This window comes from Embiotoca jacksoni, unplaced genomic scaffold (assembly GCF_022577435.1).
Source record: "Embiotoca jacksoni isolate LCO1_2020_lvr unplaced genomic scaffold, fEmbJac1.0.p SCAF_4, whole genome shotgun sequence".
Classification (NCBI taxonomy): domain Eukaryota; kingdom Metazoa; phylum Chordata; class Actinopteri; family Embiotocidae; genus Embiotoca; species Embiotoca jacksoni.
Window position 1 is genome coordinate 16,671,416 of NW_027185392.1, and position 16,085 is coordinate 16,687,500.

Genomic DNA, 16,085 nt, shown 5'->3' on the forward strand with positions numbered 1-16,085 from the left:
ACTCTGGCAACCTTGGTGGAGATGCACATGAATGGGGCAACACTGATCCAGCAGGAAAATAAAAAATTCGAAATGCCTCGCATCAGTTTGTTTGAGGCAGCTGACACACCTACAGAAGAGTAACCTTCATGCGTGTACCTGCCCAAACTGTCACAACTATGATTCATCAGTCTGACATGCTGAATGCCAAAGCTCTCCCGGGAGGCCGAGCATAGTTTTTCCTCACTCGCATAAATAGTGTATTAATTACAGAGTATGTAGTTGTAAATGTGCTTCGCTCTCAAAAGAGGTCAATATTGTAGTACTATGGACTTTCATTTCATCTAAACCTCAGGCCCAAGGACGAACATAAAACATCAAAGTGGTGCAGAAAGGGCATTTATTGCATGTTCAGTGTTCCTATAAACTAGGTTTAAATTTCTACTATAGTAATAAATGTTTTCACCATGATTTCCACGTGCCTCTTTATAGTGTCAGTGGTGATAGACGTAGTCAGACCTGGATTTAAGTAATAGTACCAATACAACAATGTAAAAACTATCCATTACAATCTGACATTAGAAAGATTACAGAAATATCAGAAAGTACTGGTTCTGCCATAACATGCAACAGTTTCCTACAGTTTATTTCTTTTTGGTGAAATACTCATGAAAGCATAATTGCAAAATAAATTTTACATTTTTAGGCCTGTAACTTTTTCATGTTTAGAAGGGAACACACATTTTGGTGGAACTACGAACAGGTCCCAGGTATATTGTTTTTAGCTGTTATAAAAGGGTTATAATCTAAAAAGGTTGGGAAGCACTGGTTTAATCTTTAATCTGTGAAGCAGCTCTTAACTACAGGTGTCACTACAGTGGAGTAAAAAGTGCAATATATTTCCAATAAAGATGAAGGAGTACAAGTACCTCAAAATTAAAAAATTATATTTAAGCAAAAATAACAATACTATAAAAATTTAAAAAAAAAAAACATCCCATTACAAGGAAAGGTCCTGCATTGAAAATGTCATCAAAAGTTTTTTTTTTTATGAATTAGCTCAATCAAAGCGTAGGCTACACATATACAAATATAGTGCCCAATAATTCTACTATTATTTATGAATCAATTGATCGAGAAAATTATCAACAGATAAAAATGATAAAAGTATTGCTATTTGCTGTCCCAAGTGGAGATATTTGATATAGCCTGCTGTTATTTTAAACAGACCTACAGACAACTGAGTTGCTTCTTAATCTGTCAAGTAACCGGAAATTATGGCTATTAAAGTCCAACATTTCACTGAACTGTTGTGAAGTAGAAGTATCAGTACTCAGCTCCTCTGAAGTACATTAGTACTTTGTAGGTACATTATACAGGGACATCTTTGAGTTTACCTGCTGCAACACATAAACCCGCTTTCTGTCACAAGCTTCACTCTCTCTCTCTCTGTGTGTGTGTGTGTGTCTCTCTCTCTCTCTCTCTGTGTCTCCCCCCCCCCTTCTTCCCCGAGAGAGGTAGAGAGACACAGAGAGAGAGAGAGAGACACACACACACACAGAGAGAGAGAGAGAGAGGTAGAGAGACACAGAGAGAGAGAGAGAGGGAGGTAGAGAGAGAGGGGTAGAGAGACACAGAGAGAGAGAGAGGGAGGTAGAGAGAGAGAGGGGTAGAGACACACACACAGAGAGAGAGAGAGGGAGAGAGGTAGAGAGAGAGAGAGAGAGAGAGACACAGAGAGAGAGAGAGAGAGAGAGAGACACAGAGAGAGAGAGAGAGAGAGAGAGAGAGAGAGGGGTAGAGAGACACCGACCAGAGAGACATCAGTCAGGCTGCTAGCTGACGGAGCAGCATGGCGGGGCTACAGGACTTCCATCCAGGCAGCCACCGTCACAGGAGAACATGGATGAACGTGGTCCTCCGGGTCCTGCAGCTCCTTTCTCCCTTCGTCCAACACGGAGGAGCTCAGCTGGGAGGTTTGTCGGAGCTTTGTTCTCCACGTCGACGAAGTTAGCTGGTGACACAAACCAGATCAAACCTCCAGAACAAACGAGACGACCTCCTCCTGGAGGCTCCACAGAACAGTTAGAGGACATTATAAAGTTGCGTTTTATACATATTTCGTTTTTTTATTATTATTATTTTTTAACCTAATTTGTAAATCTGATGTTTGATCAGCCCGCTAACGTTAGTTCATGCTAGCTGAAAGCAGCGGATCACTTTAAATGGTCACTTCACGGTTTGTCACCGTCATAACTCTTCTCGGTGTTGGGAGCTGAACCGGCCGTGTTTACCGTGTTTACCGTGTTTGTTTACCGTGTTTGTTTACCGTGTTCACCGTGTTTACCGGGAGAGGGGGAGAGATGTGGTTTCAACTTCGTTAGCCGTCGAGCTAACTGCTGCTAAACGAGCAAGCTAGCAAACAGCCTTTTGTCAGCCGGAGTCATTTCCTCACTTTGTCGATCATCATGACCGTAATGTTCACGAAACATGGCAGTTTGCAAAACCATTTATATATATTTATATATATATCGGCTGCTTGGCTGTTGTGTGTGTAAAAAAAAAAAAAATTGTGTTTATTTTTTTTTTTGTGTTGTTTTTGTTTCCATGTCGCTCAGTTTCCAGTTTCCAGCTCAGCACCTAAACTAAACTAAAGTAAAGTAAAGTAAAGTAGCTGTTCATTTGGTGTCTTGCTCCCTCAACAGCTCTGAGTCAGATGTCCACCAGCGTGGTCGAGGTCTGGCAGCCAGAAGACGCGGAGCCATTAGTCCCGCTGCAGGTAAATCAATCATCACACGCTTTTCTTGCTCCGGTGTGTTTTGTGTGGAGGAGAAATCGAGAGTGTGTTAATGCTTTTTAAAAAAAAAAACATTTATATATATATATATATATATATAAATAAATAATAATAAAAAAAAACGACCACCAAACAGCAGCTTATAAAACGCAGCCAGATGAATGAACACGTGTCCATCGCCGCTCGTCTTCACTTTGCACATAGTTTGAGTCGTGCATGCGTCAGGAACCATCCAGCGTTTTGTCATCGTCGTCGTATGTACAAATCTTTCTAGTACCGACATATATTTGGAAATAACTCCGGAGATGAAACCGGAGCGCGAGGCCACCTGCCATGTGGCTCCTCCTCGGGTTTTTTTTTTTTTTTTTTTTTTGTACATCGTGTCCGTTGTGGAGTTCAAAATCTTTTTGGTAACACACCGCCAGGACAGAGGCGGTGTGGATAATATGTCCTTTACGGTCCTCTCCTGCACACTTTTACCTTCTTCTGTGGTTTGCACATTTTACTCAGGACGTTTTTTTTTGTTTTTTTTTCTTCGACCTGCATTACAATTTCCCTAATCATTTTAAAGTAGGCGTTTGTGATGGTTATGTAATTATGGAGCAAAGCCAACTCAAACAGCAGGAGTTCAGTGTTGACTGACAACCTGCCATGAGGTCAACAGCTGACTTGTCATGTTACTACCTGAGGGGGGTGTGGCTTTTTGTGCAGGACTATGTACAGAAACACTGTTGATATTTTGGTTCCTTGGGGGGAGAGATCACGCAAAATGGAGTGAACAACTGTTTCAGGTCAACTGTGTTTAATGTTTTACTGGAGTGGGAGGTTTTTTTTTGTGTTAAATTTTTAAAATATAGGCTACTGTAAATACTTAACAGTTGATCTGGTTTTCACAAAAGAAAACAACACGTGCACACTGGATTTTGTTACTGCAGCCTGGTTAATAAAGATTTGAACAGCTTGTTATGCAATCTGCACACTACAATAATTACCATTACCAGAGATGACACACGGGGAGTTGATTCAGCAGTGAAGATCATTCGTAGATGGACAAACGGAGAAGTAATTAGGACATCTATGTTTAGATGTTTTTATTTTTTTCATGCGTCCTTACCTTGCAGATCAATTGGCAGATGGCAGGATGGTTGACTGTGTTAGGTGTCATGTTTAGCAGTGAATGGAGTGACTGTCTCAGTTACATGCGCTATGTGAAACAGAGCATGACACGAGTGTCTTTATCCCACACTAAGGTGTTGCTGGTGGTCAGCCACCCAGCCGCATCAGCAGCATTTGCACTAGGTGCAATTGCACCATTGTTTTAGGTGTATATATGTATATATTCATTCATTTATATCCTGTAAATATGTCTATTTATATTTTATATGTCTATTTATGTCTGCCTGTGTTTTTTTGGACGCTGAGAGCGAACTTAAAACCACAGTCAAATTCCTTGTATGTGTCAACATACATGGCCAATAAAGCGATTCTGATTCTGAGCTGGTTAAATATTGCATGTTGCTGTGGGCTTGTTGAAATAGTGATGCATGAGGTGAAGTGTCACACGCTCCGATAGACAGTGGAACTCAAATTAGTTTTATAGCAATTATAACTGAGCAAATATAGTGTGCATTACTAGAGTTTATAATTGCTGCTGTTTTCCGATCCTACCTTTTGGGATATTTGTAGCCATGGGTTTGTGTTTTGGGTTTGCCTAAGGGCGTTCTCAGAAGTCATCGGCTGCCAACCTAACGAACGATTTAGCCTATGTGTGTTAATGGCCAACATTTTGGGGGATTTTGGTGTAGGCAGCAGATATTTGGGCCAAGACTTCCTCTTCATTGTTTACAGTCCTATTAGCAACGTGAGACATGAGAATAGAGTTAGAGTTGGGAGATGTATACAACATACATTCAGTCAACAATTAAAAAAAAAAAAACCACAACAACACATTTAATAAAAAGCTATATTGTTGTCAGGTTATAGCCGACGGGTTGCAACATTGCGCTTTGACCAGTGGGTTCCAACCTCTTATGTTTTCCATACGTACTGTTTACCGGCATCGTGCAAGCAAGGCCCACTCAAACTAGATTGGTCAATCTGACGACAAACAGAAAGCAGACAGCTCCGGTACTTGTCCTGTTATATATATGTGTGTGTGTGTGTGTGTGTGTGTGTATATATATATATATATATATATATATATATACATATATATGCACTTTATTTTGCAGAAACAATTAAAACATCCAGAAAGGAATGTCTTTTGGCCAGTCCAGTGAATAACATACATGCCTCACAAACCGAGGTCTATTATTACATGGTTGCAAAAATCCTATAAGTCCAGTATTACTCCAAAGCAGTCCTGCTCTTTGATTTGCAGCGATTCATAGAGATAGTAAAATGATACCTACTTCACTTCAGAATTCAATCACATTTTGACTCATCCTGTGAAGACACTTACAATGATTGTTCACAATACAGCAGAAATGATTAAGTGTTTCATTAATATTGCTCTTCAGAAGATTTCTTTTATTTACGTCAACAATATGAGGCTCCAAAAGGTCTGTGTGTTTGTATTTGGCGCAGTGAAGTAGTTTGCAACATACAAGACAGATTAAATCTCTTGACAGTTCATGATCCATGGTAGACTGGTATTGTTTTGTGGTGTGATCATGAAACCATAATGTAGCTGTAAGGCCCCTGATTGTTCACATGGAGACTGTCTTTTCTGCGTTTGAATACACCAGAGCTTATCTCTACCGGCCATGCATGGCACACATAACATGCTACACTGCAGTTAACAGTGTTTGCTCTGTGTACTGCTGTGTGGTAATTCTTGCCTTCTTAACAAGCCTCACTAAATGAAAGTAAAATGTACTCCCTGTGCACATGTTCATTGTTTAGGGTGTGTATTGTTTAAAATGTCTTGAGGTAGTGGTGAGACTGAGCCTCGTTTTGCAGACTGCCCCTGACTCTTTATGACTGTGCTCAGAACATTACACAGTGTTATTACACAAATCACACAGATCTATTGTAGCAGTGACCAATCAGTTATCAATTCACTAAGCGTGCTACTGGTCTCCCCTCAGGTAGGGTGAACATGCATCAAAACATGCACAGTGTAGTGATGAGGCAGTGGTGTGAAGTATGCACATGGTTTACAGTTACTAGATTTCAGTAATTTCAGGTAGAAATGCTTTGCAGTCTGCAAGGAACATATTAGTGCTGCAAAGTGAAAAAGAAAAATACAAGCATCTTAATTACCATGATTTCACCCCGTTGTGAGTACTGTGTTTACATAAGGCTGATGGATGCATGATATGGTACTAATAAGGCTAGGAGTCCATTTTGTATTGAGTAAAAAAAAAGCAGAATCCTCAGTTCTGGATTTATTCAGTAATCCTGCCTGTACATTGTGAGAGCATGTCATGGAAAACAAACTGGATGCTCATTGTTTTATTCTGAGAACTATAGTATACTTTGCCAACACTGGCAGAGATTGCTGCCTGCTGTCTAATTTAGAGTGACGATGCAAAGGATTTAATGCCCATTTTAACTTCGAGGCATTCCCAGTTTTCTGCTTCGATTTGCTGGTTTATTCACAGTCAGATTATATTTTATTTATGTAAAATAAAACAAAATGGAAAAAATTGATTACAGGTGCAAAGTGAAATGTATCAGATTCATTTCAGAAAATGACATCACTTTAGAGTAATGCAGCATTTAAAAAAGAAAAACATATCACGATATCTAAAGTCTCAGACGATCTAGTCATCACGATGGACGCCTCTCGTTACACTGGCTTTTTTTTTTTTGAACTGAACATAACAAAGTCAGCATAGTGTCGCCCCAGTGTGTGATTTTCCATAGGTTGCCAGCGTGACGTGTAACACAACAGCATCGGCGTCTAGTCTCTCGCAATGCTGGCTCTCAACGTCAGTGTAAAAGGAAGAGCCGGTATTGTGCCCATTCGGCTCTGTGACTGCCGTCTTAGCAGTAGAACAACAACCATCCCAGTGATTGTACCTTTTATACAGAACAACGAAGTGGAGTAACAGCCTGAACGTAAAGGGCTTTGGACTAAAGTGTCCTTTTCTTTTCTTTTCAGATGGAGAAAGAGAGAAGAAAAGATGGTCTTCCACTAGAAGACAGGTAAGCTTCTTTTTTTTTTTTTCTTCTTTTTTTTTCTTTTAGTTCATCTTGTGTGGGAGCAGCTTAAAACTGAAACTCTCCTTTGGGTCTTTTTTTTTTTACACATTTATAATGCATTCATGACAACCAACCGACATCAGATGAAAAGGTGCAAAAGACATTTTAACCATCTTACTTTGCTAGTTCAAACATCAGTCAGAGAAAATCACGTTCCGCTATTTTAAACGTGTATGAAGCTGATGAGAGGTTTGCACCTGTGCATGAGTGGCTCTGGGGAAAAGGTAGACACTTTCCAACATGACACATCGCCAAACCCTACACCAACAGAGATGTCATTATACAGAAGTGTTTCTCCTGCGTAGTGTAGATTGTCATTAAACTGTGGCATGGATTTGGTTTGTGACCAGCTCAATGGAAAATCTATTGTGTTCTTTAGGACAGAAAATAAGTGACATTTTTTTTGGAAAGATATTTAGCCACTTACAAAGCATAGAGGAGCTCTGGTAAATGGTTTATTCAATGTGCAGAGCTAAACTGTAGCTGTAGCAAGTCACTCCTTGTTTTGTGCGCACACAGACAAATGACATGGTGCGGTTACAGAGTAACATACAAGTTTAAAAAGCCTTTTAAAAAAGTCTCCCCCTGTATGCAGGCTGTGTTGTTTATGTTGGTGGGTGAGTGGGTGTGTGACGGAGAGAGTTTGGGGGCGTGTGTTATGGAGGCACACAACCAAATTCCTGGCTAATTTTAGAACTCCTTGAACGAAAAAGGAGGGGAGGTCTGTCTTTCCCAGCTGTTTTTGTTTCTGCAGAAAATAGTTTGGAAAATAGATGTTTTCATCAGAATATCAAAAGGGCCTTGTATTATTCAGTAAAAGGCTAGTGGCAACAATGCCTCCTCAGAAACAGCAACCTTGATGCTTTTTTTATCCCTCTTTTGGATGTTGGATAGTTTCTTTAAGCCACACATATATTCTATCTTAATATAAAGATTTCATCCAGTCATATACCTGAAGAGATGTGATCCCCACATTCTAGTGTTCCTTGCCTTGACGCTTGTGTGTCGTAGCATAATAGGTGTAGTTTCGCTAAATTTGATCTGCCAGATGTTGGTGTTGCTCTGGAAGTTTTAAATGGTATGTAGCGACAGAGAGAATAACCCAGCATGACAGTATCATGCAATTGTTGAAGTAATCTGAAGGTGATTTGATGCTTGAATTTGAATGACTAGCACTAACTAACTGTCTTCAGTTTCCCTGAGAGTTAAATGATAATGAACTGAGTTATGCCATAGCATTTTAATGCTCTATTTTTATACAATTACTATTTATGTAGTAGAAGTATCTTAAAGGGACTACTCTACTAATTTCATGGGAGCTGTACTAAAAGAAGGTCACTCCTCGGCCAGTAGAACTTTTGAAAATATTTTTTGTGGCTCTGGAAGGAGTTTTCCAATGTCTTAGTAAAATAACAGCATGATGACATAGTGATGTCATCATGCTTATCTCAGCTCGAGCCTGAGGACTACAAACGTATGAAAGAAGCCTGTAGAAAGTGTTTGTTTTCCAAACAGGGTCCGTTTAATGAAAAAAAAAGAAAAAAAGTCTAAGAATAAATATCTCAACCCATGCTCAGGAGACCTGCAGCTTTCATAAAAGTGTGATGCTAACTTGATGGAGTACTCCTTTTAAAGTGACAAGCTTTCAGTCATTTGGTTTACATGCAGTCAACAGTTGCTGACCAGTGTGAATATGGCTATTTTTAAATCTGGAGAGGTGCGAGCAGAACGGGCTTTACAGTGCTGGTTGACCTCAGACCTGCAGAGCTGTGGGCTGTGAGGCCTCTCGTACCTGGGTTATCAGGCACCTGTCTGTGTCAAAGTGTCTGAGCCGCCTTTTCTCTTAAGCTCTTTTTACTTTAATCTCCACCACAGTCATTTCTTATGATGTCCTTTTAAAATATCCCTCCCACACAAACCGACTCCTCACAGCGGTATACTGTTAACACTGTGGCGTGTGGATTTCATTTTACTGCTAGTCTTATTGTTGTCCGTTCTTCTACAAACATTTCTGCAAACGTTAGTTGACCTAAGCACTCGTCCAGTCCCAACCTCTCCCCTGAAGCACAGCTGAGGTCACTGCTAACCAGGGGATCAAATAGCAGCAAACATAACTTGTTATTTTTGTACTGTGGCAGTGGACAGAAGCCTTGGAGTACAGCTTAGTGGTGCGCCTGTTGAGAGGCCGGGTTTTTCTTCGAGGGCAGCTGCTCTTGAATGTACAGTAAATACTAAGTCACTAATATCTATGAAAAGGTAAATGCCCTCATCTACCTTTATGGAAATACATGAGAACATGACACTGCACAGAACCTGACACTACTAACCCTCAAAGAGAGCGCAGCATGTTTGCTACTTTGCATTTTAACATTGTGTCGGAGTTGTGCCTATGGAAATAAATATATTCTTTACATCTGCATCAATCAACATATTAACAGTGATTACACTATTATTAGGTAGTGGTTTCCTAAACATTGTCTTTTACAACTGTTTTTATTCCAGGTCAATTTAAAAATGTGCTTTTAACTCGATAAATGGCCATGTAATGTGGAAACTGCCAACCTTCAGACAACAATCTTGGGTCTATATCAACTCTCTTCTGCAGAGGCAGATAACCTCATTTCCCTTTCATGTTTAACCCATCGTATGTGACCACACAGAGTTTTCCTGCTCTAAGTAACACTGTTTGAAGTTATACTGTTCGGCAGTTGATGGATTAACAAACAATTAGAACTGCAGAGAGCCTGGGGCAGAGAAGCACTTGTAATATAATACAGAAGTCAGTGTCCCTCTTATGAAGTTATACCCCACAGCCAGCTCATTTGCTTTGTTGTTATAATTAGCTTTTTTTATTTATTTTTTTTTATCATAGATGCAATCTGCAGGAGACAAAGGTGGTAAATTCAACAACATTTGGTTGTTGAAAAAAATGAATCATTATGACAACTCAGTCCTTTAGAGCAGGTGACTCATTATGGCCATAACTGTGTAGTTTGTAATTATGTAGTAGTATCTGCCATAAAAGTACGGTCAACAGCAATCTGATGTGAAGTAAATAGAAATATATATATATATAAATAAATAAGGCCCCCTGAGCGCAAATCAGCCACTCTAAATGCTCACCTGTTACTGTGCTTAGGTTTCTTTGGATGGCAGCCTACAGTGAAATATCTTACTACTGTCATTAAATATAAAAGGACAGAGGATTCAAAGCTTCTTATGCTTCTGTTTGTGAGTTGGACCTCCACTCTGAATCTATTTTCACTGTTTCCTCTCCAGCATATTTGCGAGCCAGTGTTACATTACATTCATGTATCCCTTTGGTTGAAAGCAACTTGCAGTCAGTGCATTCAGCCTCAATGGGAACAAGGAACAAGAGCTTTACTGCACTAAATTAAACAAGCAAATAAAAACGTGTTCAGTTGGCGTAACTGCTTATCTGATCTAGGTCTGTTTATCAAGTGATCATCATTCTATAGTCTTATTGAATGAGATATTTATATAATTATAGTTCTCTTGATCTGATAATTATCACAATATATATCCATGTATGTACACTCTGGGTGACCAGCATGGAAGTTTCTGTGGGATTTTGGGGGTGTATATTTTTACCCTTCTCCTGTTTCTGTACCCTTTATTCTACAAAGTAGAAGAGACAACCCAGTTTTTCATTACCTATTTCAGTGTCTATAGAACTCTATCATGATGACATCACTATCTGCCCAGGAAAATAGCACAGTCTGGCCAGTAGTGGATGTCTTTGTGTGTATTTTTGTGCTGTGTTGCAATCTCCTAATAACCTCTGTGGATAATGATTCCAGTTCAGTTCAGCCTGAAGTAAAAAAAAAAAAAAATTTAACTGATGACTGAGCAGATCCTCCTATTTTTATTCTTCCTCTTCACGTTTTTAGGGCACAAAAGCAAAAATCAGCGTTTATTGATTGACCAGAGAGGCAGTAAGATAAAGAGATGCTCAGTGGGTTTTAGACTTGTCAGTACTGTTTTTGTTTCAGCTGTTTCTTTTCTACTAACTGTGCATGAAAGTGATGCAGTTCAGCAGAGCTTTGGCACAGATGGCTTGTGACATTGCATCTGGACTCAGGTGTGAAACCATAAATACATTTTTCAACAACTTGTCAGGTTTGTAATTTTTCCTCCCAGCAGTAAATACTGTTCTGTTGACCTCCAAAACAAGAGATAGAGACCCATACAACACTGCCAGAGCTTCTTGTGAACTGATGCCGTCTCCACTGTTTGATCTCTAGCACAATAACTTAACACAGCTGATCAAATTGTACATGACGTGCCATAGCAGCAATCAAATTCAATACCAAAAATAAGAAACGGTAAAACGACACATTAATATATAGATAACAACTGAAACTCACTCACTGTGAATACTGTGTACAGATCTGGATGACTCTTTTTTTGTTCATTTGTGTGCTGTCTTTTGCTTGTCCCTGATCATCCAACACAAATTATCTCCACATGCAACTCTTGGTGTTTCAGCAGCCCTGTTGCCACATCTGTACTTGCTGCTGCCACTCAACATGTTGCTAATATTGTCCAGCATCTGCAGTAGTCACAGGACTATTACAAAGATGTACAATCACATTGTCAGAATTGTGACAATGACCTCATCATGACGTCCCTAGTTAAACTTCTTCACGAGATTTATACATGTAGGAGTGTTTGTTACAGGAAAAACAATTGAGGATGGTTTTTTTTTTTTTTAAAAAAGGCGTGGCTTTTAAATGACTAGTGAGAAGAAATCGAAGTAGTTTACAACACTGGTGGGGGTCATAGAAAAACTTAAAGATTGTTCTAAACAGTGAATCTGTACCAACATGGCCCATCGTTTGTTAAACAAACACACAAAACTCAAACCGATTCAGATATGTCAGGAGAGGGTTAACATTAGGAAGAACGCTGACTTAATCAAGATTGAACAAAAAGAAGTGACTGGCCTCAGGGCGAGCTTTGAATTTCTTTCGAAATGCTTTATAACTCATATTGTCTTTTGAAATTATGCAAGACTGCAAGACTAGGCCTGTATGTGGTGCATTTGTTGTCACCAGATACACAAAAGAGGTGTGTGCACCAGTGTAAAATGTGTCAGGTTAAACTGTGCTGCTTGCAAACTGATCTCATCTGGAGTTTTTTCTCGTCTGCTGTCTTAAAACACTATTGATTTAGATCAGTGTTGCATTCATACACAGTTCCAGCGTCACCCGCCTCTAACCTGTGACCATCCCATCAGCTCTATCACTTCCTCTCCTGGACCCATCATGCCTGCCCTCTATGATAACATTTAACAACCATAGTGTTACAGTATGAGTAGTGATGGAAAATTGCTGTTGGTGGTACTGGTATGAGAAACTGTTACTAATTTGAATAGTCACTAAGTCATGAGCCATTTAACCTGGCAGAAGATGCTATCTTATTTCATTTGTAGCTACTCCCTGGATGTGCTTTTGTAACCAAATTTAGATCACCCAGCCTGCCGGTATTGTTTTGAGGAAGTGTCGCTGAAAGAAGAGTAGTTATTGGATGACTTGAAAATGTTGCAGTGGGCTTAGCAGAATGCGGTTTGGAGTGATTTCCCCTCTTGATGTTGTTAACTTTACATTTAACATGCTATTTTGTTTGCGTTGGCCCATTATGTGGACTGCAGTTTTTCAAACTACTTGCTCATAGAAAAATTAACTACTTAATATTGACTGATTATTTATTTATTTTATTGTTTTGCTAGGGCCATCTATGTATATGGATGCTTAAACCATAGTCCTTCTATTTGCTTCCTCCTTTTGGCCAACAGCCGTTTCAGTCTTCTGTCATCGGGTTAGAGTCTTGTTTAAAGACAAATGCACATACAATCACAAATCAGCTGCTGCTTCAAGGCTCCCATTTTCAAGTTTATTGGTGCACGATGTCACACGCACGCACGCACGCACGCACGCACGCACACACACACACACACACACACACACACACACACACACACACACACACACACACACTTACCAATATAAACACAATGGGGCTCAAAAAAGAGCTGCAGTGACGGCACATTTTCTCTGTCAAATGTTGGTCATTATAGATTTTTCATTATGCCAAGCTTGAGAGAATTGGTTCAATGTCAGATCGAATGTCTAAAGAATAACAAGAAAACATTTTCTAGGTTAAAACTTCATTGAAATACAGACTGTTAATTATTTTTGTTTAGGAGGTGTGTGACTTTTCCCTTTATTACACAGAGTATAGTGTTATATTGTTGTATATAGTTTGTATTAGTTTGTTTGTCAAATGTGTGTTATCAAACCTTTTTCGTAACCTGCTGTGGAGTGTGTAATGACTTTCATATGCAAAGACTTCATTCAAAGAGGAGATGGGAGGACTGCAAATATGCAGTTCTCCCATCTCCTCTTGTGTGACAGTAATCTCTTTTCAATGCTGGCTTGGTCCTCATACAGGAAACTGTCACATGCACTGTTGGGAAAGAGACACAGTGTTCTTCTTGCCTTTAGGTGTTCAATAAAATATACAACATTTTTCCTTTCATCTTTTAATCTTTATTTTGTTTTGTGAAAATGATTAAATATACTGTTAGTGGTGTTCTTTTAACGTTTTTATTTTTTTCCCCCTTCTGTTCAACAGCTCTTCTCCTTATACACAGGAGAGCGGGAGGCCCTTGCATTTTAACCCCCCAGTGTTGGAGTTTGGGACACAGTAAGTTCTGCTCTCACTTCCGGGTTTAGTATGAGGTGTGGTAACGAGTATAGATGTTCTTCATTTTGTCCTGGAAATGATCAAATCCACGATTACACGACCAATTACAAAACTCGAAATGTACTTCATTTCACCATATTGTAGTCTTTAATGATGCAGAAAAACCACACGGACTTATTTATTTATACTGGAGTTAAAATAAGACGTTGGCGTCCCACCAAGTGACCTGTCGCTTTGATGAATGCCACAGAAAGGGACTATTTCATAAAGCAGGGGGCCCTTTATCTTTAAAGAACAGACAGGATATCCAAATATGGCAGTAAGCTTGCATTTCCAGCATCCACAGACATTCAGAAGAGGGCTCAGAAGGGTTAGGAAGTTTACTGTTCGCCTCCATACTCCTAAAACAGACTATTAGACCAAATGCTGTGGCTGAACGGGAGTCTGCACTGCTCCTGGTTAAACAGTCACACGCAGCATTTATTTGTCATATTTTTATCATTCATTTGGAATGCAGAAAGCAGGCAATTTAACCCAAAAATGCAGAAGTACTGGATAAATATTTGGACAGTGAAATATGATTGCTTCAGGGAATTTGTATTTAAGATTAAAATGGGAGTATGAGACCAAAGTCCCACACATTAACTGTGGTTTCCTTTTTTTCTGTGGAAACTGTGGGAACAGATGTAATTATACTGTTGAGTTGCATCAGTACTGCTGAGTCCCAGAGATGAGACCAAAAAAAATTGTATTAAATATATATGTATGGAAAAAGCAGTTAGGCCTAACAAAACAATAACACCGATAAGAAAAGAAACTAAAAGATAGCAAAGTTAAGAAAAAAAAGAAAGAAAAAGCACAGAACATAATCTGTGTTGAAGTTTATGCATGTTTGTCAGTCTGAGTTGCTCACTGGACCAGGTTGATGGCTTGAGAGAATATGTAAAACTATTTAATTAGACCAGTTTTAAATTCTGTTATTCATACTGTTGAGTTGCCTAAAATGAAAGTAAAGTCACACTCTTGCAGACAAACAGGAAGTGAAAAATGCTGCAGTTGAGGCTTGAGGACATGTCTCAAACGAAGAGTCTGGTAATAATATGTTGTAGAAATGAAGCATTTTAGAGGACTCGCTATTCAAACTGAAGCACTCAAATAAAAAGCTGCCATGCAAGAATGCCCCATTCATCTTTGTGATTGGAGATTCCTATTTTGTAAGCTGCAAAGCAATATTTCATTGTCCCTTTTTTAAGTGCCTTTGTGTTGATTGATAATACTCTAAAAGGTCTATGTTCTGTATAACTTGATGTAGTTTTCTGGATGGAACCGACTCACAATCTTTTTTGCCTTATGTAAGAGAAACAATAAAGATGTGCATGTCTTATTCCACATAAAATTAAAGCAATTCTTAATTTGTTAATAATATAGTTATTCATAATGTGTACCTCTGTTTAAGGACAACACCATTGTTGTTGACCTGATCTTGCATGTGTATGGCGTCCCTGCATTGAACAAATGGAAACGATATCAAATATCAGAAGTTGAAAGTCTTCTCTGAAGGAAGAGATATACTACGAAAGTTCTTGTTGTCGTCCTTGAATACGTTTTCAGATTACATTCTGCTATGTGCTGACCAAATATTTGCTGTTACAGTACTGCAAATGATAGAAAACCTCACTGACGAGTACATACAATTACTTGGTCAACATTATATCACCTGACTAGTCATAAGCTAAAAGTGCGAATTGGAATAACCCGTTCTTGTGTTAGTGCCTTTGGTAGTTTGTGAACACAACAGACAGCGAGAACTGTTGTGAAATATAAGAACAAAGCATTTCTAAACAAATATTTGACTATTTTTGCTGTGAATGAGTCACATTTTCCCAATTTATCATTTGACACTTTTGGAATTTTTAGATCTCAACATAAATATCCAAGTCATCTACAGCATGTTTGTGTCACATTGCAACAGGTTAAAATATTTTAGCTTAGATCAGTTTGTAATCAGTTGTCTGATCAAAGCACAAGATGTATGAATGTGTAAATTTTAAGCATAAAAACATTTTTGGTGCAGTGTAGTTTAAAAGGTTTTGAATATTCAGTGTGAACACAAAACAGCCATATCATAACAGTATAAACCAAGCAATACAACAACATAAACTGTGACATCACAACGCAACATAAAGATGATCCAGATCCATTTACACAAACTGATCTAAGACTGAACGGTAAAAACTTCCAAGTAGTTTTTATACGAGGGCTACGGTATTAGAACACATCATATTTTATAAAAGGTACTTCTGCTACTTCTTGTTGTTGATATCCTGCTGTGTATATCCAAAGAAATAACACTATATGGCAACGAGTCATG

At 38.9% G+C, this 16,085-nt stretch overlaps 1 protein-coding gene across 6 annotated transcripts in view; it reads left to right on the forward strand.

The window, feature by feature from the left end:
• The first annotated feature begins 1,606 nt into the window (after positions 1–1,606).
• tmem131l (transmembrane 131 like) overlaps positions 1,607–16,085 on the forward strand; it is a 32,664-nt gene continuing 18,185 nt past the window's right edge. For 3 of the 6 annotated variants that reach the window (XM_069167021.1, XM_069167020.1, XM_069167023.1), the window contains exons 1-4: positions 1,608–1,955; positions 2,685–2,758; positions 6,885–6,928; positions 13,643–13,714. In XM_069167021.1, the coding sequence (XP_069023122.1) occupies positions 1,832–1,955; positions 2,685–2,758; positions 6,885–6,928; positions 13,643–13,714 (314 nt within the window). In that variant the 5' untranslated portion in view covers positions 1,608–1,831. Of the gene's footprint in view, positions 1,956–2,684; positions 2,759–6,884; positions 6,929–13,642; positions 13,715–16,085 lie in introns of all 6 variants that reach the window. The other 3 variants (XM_069167018.1, XM_069167019.1, XM_069167022.1) reach the window with 2 other exon arrangements.